Source organism: Setaria italica, chromosome I, assembly GCF_000263155.2.
Source record: "Setaria italica strain Yugu1 chromosome I, Setaria_italica_v2.0, whole genome shotgun sequence".
Lineage (NCBI taxonomy): Eukaryota > Viridiplantae > Streptophyta > Magnoliopsida > Poales > Poaceae > Setaria > Setaria italica.
Window position 1 is genome coordinate 5871049 of NC_028450.1, and position 9022 is coordinate 5880070.

At 57.1% G+C, this 9022-nt stretch overlaps 2 protein-coding genes and 1 non-coding gene across 3 annotated transcripts; 1 reads left to right on the plus strand and 2 right to left on the minus strand.

The window, feature by feature from the left end:
• Positions 1 to 262: 262 nt before the first annotated feature.
• Positions 263 to 1950, minus strand: LOC101755034 (protein POLAR LOCALIZATION DURING ASYMMETRIC DIVISION AND REDISTRIBUTION). The gene is made up of 3 exons (XM_012843222.2): positions 1839 to 1950; positions 818 to 1765; positions 263 to 735 (listed from the first exon to the last, which is right to left on the minus strand). The coding sequence occupies exons 2-3, from the start codon at positions 1544 to 1546 to the stop codon at positions 388 to 390; spliced, it is 1077 nt and encodes a 358-aa protein (XP_012698676.1). The 5' UTR covers positions 1547 to 1765; positions 1839 to 1950; the 3' UTR covers positions 263 to 387.
• Positions 1951 to 2692: 742 nt separating this feature from the next.
• TRNAS-AGA lies at positions 2693 to 2774 on the plus strand. Its single transcript has one exon. It is a non-coding gene; the product is annotated as a tRNA-Ser (tRNA).
• Positions 2775 to 6116: 3342 nt separating this feature from the next.
• LOC101754625 (WRKY transcription factor WRKY71) lies at positions 6117 to 7845 on the minus strand. The gene is made up of 2 exons (XM_004951624.3): positions 7537 to 7845; positions 6117 to 7425 (listed from the first exon to the last, which is right to left on the minus strand). The coding sequence occupies exons 1-2, from the start codon at positions 7687 to 7689 to the stop codon at positions 6529 to 6531; spliced, it is 1050 nt and encodes a 349-aa protein (XP_004951681.1). The 5' UTR covers positions 7690 to 7845; the 3' UTR covers positions 6117 to 6528.
• Positions 7846 to 9022: the final 1177 nt, after the last annotated feature.

Here is a 9022-nt window from a genome sequence, read left to right on the forward strand (position 1 = left end):
CAGCAAAAAATAGCGCTAGTTAAAAAATTATCTTATAATTTAAGTTAAAAATAGATTACCACCCAAGTTGCACGCACACGATGGCCTTAGGCCTCAACAGAGACCCCGCGCTAAATCTCTGCCGAAATGACCAAGGTAGCTGATCGAGTTCTTATTTCCCTTTCTTCACGGGGCAACCGGCTGATCGAGCAATCAAAAATGAAAAGGCCATGGTCTGCTAAAAAAAAAAGAAAATAAAAGGTTATGGTAACACTGTCACAGGTAAGAGGAACTTGTACATTGTACATGTTAACCTACGGACTAATGCAAACGCCGGGCATCGTGCGAACGCAAGCTGTACAGTACAGCAGCCCAGTACGGCGCGCTGCAACGCGAGCAAGCGCGAGGTCACTGTCCCTGTCCGTCGTGCCGCGGCGCCGCCGGCCGCCCCAGCGCCAGCGCGGCCGTGTCCTGCCACAGCCGCGCCTCCATCTCCTTCTCGGTCAGCCTCCGCTCCGCGCGCCGCAGCGCCGACTCCAGCGCCGCGATGCGCTCCCTGTCCCGCCGGTGCCGGAGCTCGTGCAGCCTCCGCTCCAGCTCGATCGCCGACACCCCTCCCTCGTCCCGCTCGCGAGATGATGACGATCCGTTGTCGCTGTCGTCAGGATTTCCCCCGCCGCCGCCGCCGCCGCCGAAGCGCCCTCCTTCCAGCTCTATGAAACCGTCGTCGTCGTCCGACGGCGACTGCATCGAACACTAAGCAAACACAATCCTGCCGATCAGCGAATCGAAACGTGCCAATTTCGTCGCGGTTATGTGTGCAGACAAGTATCCGTACCTCAGGAGTTTCTTGCACGGTGTCGCACTTCCACTCTAATGATGGTGGTTGACGCTGCACGGGCTCCGCCTCGAGCTCTGCTCCCAGCGCGTCCGTTCCGGCGCACCTATCAACTTCTTCCGACGTCCTCTTCCCGTCCTCGCCTCGCCCGATCTCCAGGCAGTTGGTGCTCGTGTCGGAGACGCAGCTCGACGACGCGGTGGTCGTCGACGACGACTGCAGGTTGTTGTTGCAGGTCTTCGGCATGACAGCGGCGTGATCCGCGGCGGCGCCCTTCACCCTGCCGGCCTCGTCTCTGATCTCCTTCAGGAGCGCCTCCATCTGCGCGCGCACCTCGGCCATCCGATTGAGCTCGACGCATGTCCTGGCGAGGAGGAGGAGCATGCTCAGCCCCATGCCGGTCTGCGCCGCCGCCGCCACGCTGCCGGCGCTCCGCTCCGCCGCGCCCGACGAGGAGTCCGCCGACGACGCGCCCTCCTCGCTCTTCTCGGCCGCCGCCGCGGTCTCCTTCCGGCCGCGGCCGCCGCTGCGCTTCCTCCTGCCGAGCCCACCAAACCGGATGCTGGCGCAGGTGAACCGCGGGAGCCGCAGCCGCGGCGGCGTCTCCGGGGAAGGCTGCGAGGCCGCCTCGCCGTCCTCGCCTTCGCCAAGGTAATCGTGGATCGTCCTCTTGCCCTTCGTCGCCGCCGCCTCTGCTTCGCCAATGTCGCCGGCGCCGGCGCCGGCCATCGCGTCCGCGCGCGCGAGAGGTCACCGAGCAATGAACCGCCGGCCGGACGGGCGAGCGAAGCGCGCGCGTCGAGTGGAGTGGCGTGTCCCCGTGTCGAGTACTCGAGTGGATCAACCGAGTGGTGAGAAGAGGGGGTCCGGGGCGCGGCAACGCAGATGGCGTTAGTACGGTCGGGGCGCGGGACACGTCGGCGCGTTCCTGTTGCCGGACCGGGGCAGCTGCCCCGGAAAAGAACATTCCATTAGGACAGAAGATGAAGAGTGAGAAAAATGAAATCGTCAGATTCCTCACCGTGGTTTCCCTGTGTCAATGTGAGTCTCTGGATGGACACCGTGCATGACATTGCCATCACACCACCATTATCTTGGGAGATTAACTTAACACAACACAAGTGGAAGTGTACTGAACTCCTACACTGGGGAAGAAAACGACCATCATCAAGCCGTCCCTTCCCAGTCTGATGCATGTAGTCGCATGTCCTGTCAGCATGGACCGCGCGCCGGCGACTAGTCCATATTCCCCCAATCATTGATCGGCTGGCGACGACGCAGCGCTGGAGGTCGCGCCGGTGAGGGCGACCCGCCCGTCTGGAGAGGCATGGGCGTGAATGCTGCAAGTGTCAAGTCCCCATGGCCCCGCGTCGTCCAGCTCCCCGCCATGGACCCCGCGACAAGCTTAACCCCAGAAGCAAGCGGCCAGGAATGGCGATTGATTATTAGCTAATTAAATCCGGCCTGCTCGTGGTCTGACCGGCCGCCGCCGATGCAGGCGGAACGCGTCGGCGTCGGCGGGGGAGCGAGCTAGCGGCGGGTGGAGGTGGGGGGCCTGGGAGGGCATGTTGGCGACTTGACGATGGGCAGGTGATCCAGCACGGGCCGGGATCGATCTGATCTCAGCTGCTGTTGACGGATTCGAACGGGTCGCCATCGGCCGGCGTGGAGATTGGTAGTTGGGGGAAGCGTCCAAACGGTGCACTGTCCGATCGGTCCATCGGGTCTCGTCGCCCCGTCGAGCTCGCTCGCCAGTGCACAGCATAAAGCCGGCGATCTCGCGGGGAGGAAACGCACGACACGGCACGCAATAACTGCCCGCCCTTGTGAATTTTCATTGTTTTTTAAACATAATTTTAGGCCGTTAGCATGAAAGTGGTCGTGCCGGAGTGGTTATCGGGCATGACTAGAAATCATGTGGGCTTTGCCCGCGCAGGTTCGAATCCTGCCGACCACGATTTTTGTAGTTCGTTTCTACTTTTTTCTTTTGGGCCGTACGCAGCCCACTTTTATCATTGTCATGGGCTTATGGGGTGACCGGTTGAGCCAGTTTGTAAGGCCCAGATGAGGACGGAAAGAGTGCTGGACCGAGCTTCTTCTAGCCCGTTATGCAGTTTAATTGGGCTATGTTGTTCTTCCAACAATGTTGCATAGGCACCGTTCTACGCATCTCTCCCTGTGACAAGAATCATTTTAGGCAAAGGTTATTATACTCCTTTCCCATCAAAGTATATATCGTTTTAGAGTTATACACATATAAAATGATTAAGAAAGTGGATGAAATGATTTTGTTGCGGGAATCATTGGAAGGACGCGTCATTTTCTTCTGGAGGGTAAAGGTGAGCCATTTTTAGCTAAGGAGGCATAATACAATCAAGTTGAACCAGTTGGGCAATGCAAGTGGCCACTTTGCCTCGACTAGAAAGCACAACTAGAACGAACGTTTGTCCTAGCTAGTTGCGCTAAAAAATGCGCCGCAAAAATTTACTCGCTATTTTTACTATCTCCACCTAGAAAGCACAACTAGAACGAACATTTGTCCTAGCTAGTTGCGCTAAAAAATGCGCCGCAAAAATTTACTCGCTATTTTTACTATCTCCACCCCTGGAAGAAGTGGCATCAGCTCCTTCCCTTCCCTAAACGGTGTAGCGCGTCAATAATTTGCGCTTTGTGGCCGCAACATAATTTGCACGATGCCCTGTTTGGCAACACACTCGTAAACTTTAGTACCTGTCACATCGGATGTTTGATACTAATTAGAAGTATTAAATATAGTCTAATTACAAAACTAATTGCACAGATAGAGTCTAATTCACGAGACGAATCTATTAAGCCTAATTAGTCTATGATTCGACAATGTGGTGCTACAGTAACCATTTGCTAATGATGGATTAATTAGGTTTAATAGATTCATCTCGTGAATTAGTATAGGGATTCTGCAGTTAGTTTTATAATTAGCTCATGTTTAGTCCTCTTAATTAGATCCGAATATTTGATGTGACTCTCCTACCAGTACCTCGTATCATTAGGATCAGTTGCTAACGTTGCGCTCTAGAAGTTTGAAGTACAGTCCACAGACAGGGACGTGTTTACGTGCCGACTCTTTCTGAACTCTGACTGAGCCCAGCAGACAGCAGAGGGAATCTCAGACGATAACCATGCTCATTTTTCTCTTTCCTTAATAATCGACTGTTAGGGGCGTTTGATTCCCTTTCTTATTTTTAGCACGTGTCATATCGACTGTTTAGATACTAATTAGGAATATTAAACGTAGACTATTTACAAAACCCATTACATAAGTGGAGGCTAAACGGCGAGATGAATCTATTAAGTCTAATTAATTCATCATTAGCAAATGTTTACTGTAGCAACACATTGTCAAATCATGAACTAATTTAGGTTTAATAGATTCGTCTCGCCGTTTAGCCTCCACTTGTATCATAGATTTTGTAAATAATCTACATTTAATACTCCTAATTAGTATCTAAACATTCGATGTGACGGATGCTAAGAATAAGCAATGGGAACCAAACCAGACAGGAACAATGCTTTTCGGAGCTCTCTGTGCTCAAAGATTCGTAAGATAGTACTGGCAGAATTGTCCTCAGCGAATAATCGACGGCTGTAGCCTTTTATGCTGAGTTCCAGCAACTTGCAGCACCTATCCCGGATCCAGTTTTTCTCCAGAAAACATGCACGTCGAGGTCCCAGGTCAGGCTGGCTGGCTGCTCCCGGTTCTCCCCGCCTAGTCAAACGTGGGCCGCTGCGTGAAGACTTGTACACCCAAAAGTTGCAGTCGCGCGCTTGACTAGGCGTATCTTACGCAGTGCCGTATACGACCACCGGACCACGGGACTCGATCGCTCCGTCAGATAAAAATCCAAATGGAAGCACACTGGTTTTCCACAGAAAACGGAGAAAAGAATATGCCCGGCGAAAACGATAGCTACCAGACCAGACTAGACCAGAGCAGTAAGCTAGCTGAGAGCATCATCTCCTAGCTAGTGATTAACTAGCCTGTCCCTCCGTAACGACCATCCAACTCACAAGCCTGCCTGACGAAACTGCATCTCCCAACCCAAATACTAGTAGGTTCAGTTCAGTAACTGGAAAACAAGTGAGCTCCAGCTCCAGCTCCACCGGCGGGCGCGTGCTTGAGCACGCTGCAAGCGAACGTGTCTGGGCAGGCGCAGGTCCCATGGGCTTGACCTGCCGCTGCCGCCGAGCTCGCTCGCCGTCGCCGTCTCGACCGGGGTGCTGGGTGGAATCCATCATCTCATCTCCCCGGATCCAGCTGGGCGGCGTGCGGAATGGTACGCGGATTGCGGCGCGCGCACGGTTGGCTGGCCAGCGGAAATAGATTATTAAACACACGCAGCGGTGTCCCGGTCAATCGGCAAGCCAGCTAGTGGGCCGGCGAAGTGAAGTCCGTCCGGTCGGTCGTCCACCGCCCCATGTTCTTCCGGCCGCCCCCGGTCGTCCGGGGATCGCGACGGCCGACGACCTCCGAACCTTCCTTCCCCGTGAAAGGACCGAACCATCACCGGACGGACGGACAGGCTGGATCGCGACCGAGTGACGGACAGAAGACGAGACAACACACAGACAACTCCCTTTTTTACTCCTGTTTTACCTGCCCGCGATATTTCCAGAAACTACTGCAAATCGATCGCCCTTGCGCCCTAGCCTTCGTGACGGACGAGTGAGGGAGCTGCCTGGACGGCATGGCGGGCGACACGGCTGTGGCGGGCTGCCGTGCGCCGACGGCAAAGGGGCGAGGACGGCGGCCGGGTCGTGGAGCAGCGGACCCGCCGACCCGCACGTGTTTGACTGGCGCCCGTCTCCCGCCCGGCCGGGGCGATCGCCCACGGCGCCGCGGGGCCCGCCACCGCCGCCGCGGCGGCCTTGCGTTTCCACCCAGCTTCCTTTCTCTCGGCCCCGCGGCGAGATGCAGAGTCAAACAACAACACAACACGTCGCACGTGGGTCACGGCCAACCCCGCCCGCCGCGGGCGGGGACGAGGGACTTTCCTCGTGGGCCCGTCCCGCCGGGGTCGCCTACTTTTCGAACCCCCTTCTTCTAGCTAGAGCTTAGTCCGGCGTAAGCGCCCGTCTTTTTATGGATAAGACCGAGGAAGATCGCGGGGACCGGGGACCTAATGGTGGGTGGCCCACACGTCAGTCTCGCCCACACAGTTCCTGATTGGACGAGTGCGGAGTGTGTCTACTACGGAGTACACCCAATGAAACTTTGTAAATTCATTCCAGACTTGTTGTCGCGATGATCACGTTTCAATCAAACGGAGAAAAAAATATAGTCAATTTCAATTGATCAAGGGAAAATTGATGAACACTTTTGTGTGCCTACAATGAATTGTACATTTTTCGTGTTGTTTCCTGTGCTATACTTCGATCTGCTACGACGCTCGACCGTCGCCGGCCGATCGGATCACCCGCCGTGATGATGTTCTTCCGGTCCGCGTCATGCGCGGATGCGAGGTGTAGACTCGTCTTTCGATCGCCGTGCAGAGCTGCAGACCTCCTCCGTGTCCATTGTTCTCGCAATTCTTGCTGGAACAGTGAGTGAACGGAGGCGGCGGCGGCAGCAGCAGCAGTGGGGAGGAGGCCAAGCCCAGTTGGCCACCATGGCTGCAAGAAATTTGAGCAACCAAGAATCTCTTGTGATGGTGTCGCGAATTTGTTTCGCTAGTTTAATCCTTGGTCGGCGAGAGCTCGAGGATGCGGCCGGAGAGCGCGGTGACGAGGGCCGCCTTGAAGCTTGGGTCCCGCGTCAGCGTCATGGCCATCTGCTCCGCCAGGTTGCGCCGGATCAGCTCCGACGCCGCGACGGCGTCTTGCTGCGGCTGCTGCTTCTGCTGGTGGTGGTGGAGCAGCTGCTGCGGGTGGTCAGGCGACTGAGGCGCCGCCGCCGGGGCAGCGGGCCTCGGCGGCGACGGCGGCTTCGCGGCGGCGTTCTTGGCGTCGTGCGGCTGCTGCTGCGACGACGGCGCCGGCGGGGGCTGGCCGTGGTTGTGCTCGCCCTCGTACGTGGCCACGAGGATGGTATTGTCGTCGGCGCTCCGCTGCACCTTCTTCTTGACGGGGCACGCCGGCGCGAAGGAGCACCGGAAGTAGGCCCGCGGGCAGGGGTTGTCCTTGGTCACCTTCTGCCCGTACTTGCGCCACTGGTAGCCGTCCTTCACCACCAGGCTCAGGTCCGACGGGTCCGCGTGCACGTACAGCTTCGACACCTTGGGCTTGCACTCCTCCCGGATGCGCTTGCACGGCTCGCCGGAGGTGCACTCCATCTGGTCTGCCAGGCCCGGCTGCTGCTGGCCGCCGTGCTGCAGGCCGTGCTGCGGCGGGTGCTGCGCCTGCGCGCCCGGCGCCGCCGCGGTGTCGAGGCTCTCGCTCGTCTTGCGCTTCCTGGACGGGGAGACCGACCCGCCCTCCGACGTGGACGACGGGTTGTTGGTCACGCCGGCGGCGACCATCCCCGTGTACTGGCTCCGCAGCGCCTCGTACTTGGCCGCCACCGCCGTGAGCGCCTCGGCCAGGCGCCGGTTCTCCTCGCCCATCCGCTGGAGCTCCGTCTCGAGGGCCGCGACCTGCGCGTTTCAAGGATCCATTAGACTCGTAGCTCATCAAACACCGAGCTGCTACTAGAATCAATCGATCGATCGATCAGCCACGCCATCGATCGGGGGTCGTGTTTATACCTCTGGTTCTTTCTTGAGAGGCTGCAGGAAGTTCTCCTCGACGAGCACCTTGGGCTTGGCCATGGCGACCGGCGCCTGGTGGCGGCTGAGCGGCGGCAGGCCGACGTGAAGGTCAAGGCTCAGGGAAGGCTGGCTGCCGATCCATGGATCCATCTGCCGATTACTAATCCCCTTCGATGTCTCAGAGCAGGTCAACAAGGCTGCAGAGCGCTCGATGTAGAAGGAGACAGGAGAACGAGGGAGGAGCTGGAGGAGTAGGAAGAATGCCTGAGCGTGGGAGGGCAATGGCTGGGGACGAGCCGCAATATATAGAGGAGGGACTCGAGGACTAGGAGGGGGGAATATAGAATGGTCCGTTCTCGGCCGGTCTCTGGAAGCGGGAGACGAGGAGGAGGACGCTGAGGAGCTAGCAGCGCACGTCACCATCACCCGCCCCACGCACACGCGCCCGTCGTCTTCGCCCTCTTCCTCCCGGTCGCGCAGCGAGCCAGCAGCTGCCTGCCCGAGACCCAAACCCAATAAACAAACGGGACGGCGGGGCCCGTGGAATTCGCGCACGCGGATGTGGTGGAAGAAATCGGGGGAGGGCCGGAGAACGACGAAGCCACGAAGGGGAGTGGAGGGTGCTGGACCAGCAGGGCACGTAGGCGACGCGACGGGCCCCGACCGCGACGTTTCTTTTAGTGTTTTGTCGCGAGTGGGTGGGGAGGTGAGCTTTGAGCATGTCGGCCTGCGGACGCGGATGAGCGGATGGAGGAGGAGGTCAGGAGGGTGATGACGACGGTCGCCGGGGGGTTGGGTGGTGGTGGATCCGTGGGTCAAGAAAATACACCACATGCGTACAAGATCCGGGCGGTGTCGCGCCAACTTGCTCTCCGTGTGTCGGAATTGCCCCTGGGTTTTCCTGCTGGGGGGAGCGAGGACTTCTTGACCCGCCTTTTGGAGCCTAGTTTAGGAGTAAGCTGGCAGGTTTAGCCCTCCTTTTTGTTTTCTTTTCTTTTTCAAATCCGTCTGGAATTTGATTCCTTTTTTTTCCCCTTGTAGTGGCTCTAGTTTAGGACTTTAATTAGGTGATGAGGTAAGATTGTTCGTCTAGACACAAGAGTATTCTTGATTGGTGGGGCTTCTTGTTTGGTGAGCTCCAAAATTGTGGAATCAAACCCGGGGAACTGTCAACAAGTAATATTGCTGTGCCTTTTGCCTAATTCTGACCAAAACATTCTTTCTCTGGGGAGACGAGACTCCCATAGTGCTCGTCGCACGGGTCAATGTTACACCATTTTTTATGACCATTTGCCGATGTTTAAGGTCGTAACCAGAAGCTGTTTTTGACTGACGGCGCAGCCTCGACGCTAATAAATTTCCTTTCTAGAGGGTGCGGTGGGAGCTAGTGTTAGGGCGGGTGAAACTGAAAACGCTCTTTGTTTCGTGCTCCGTATATTCAGTGGACCTGGACAGTGCTCGGAAGAGGTTAGAGAGGGACTTG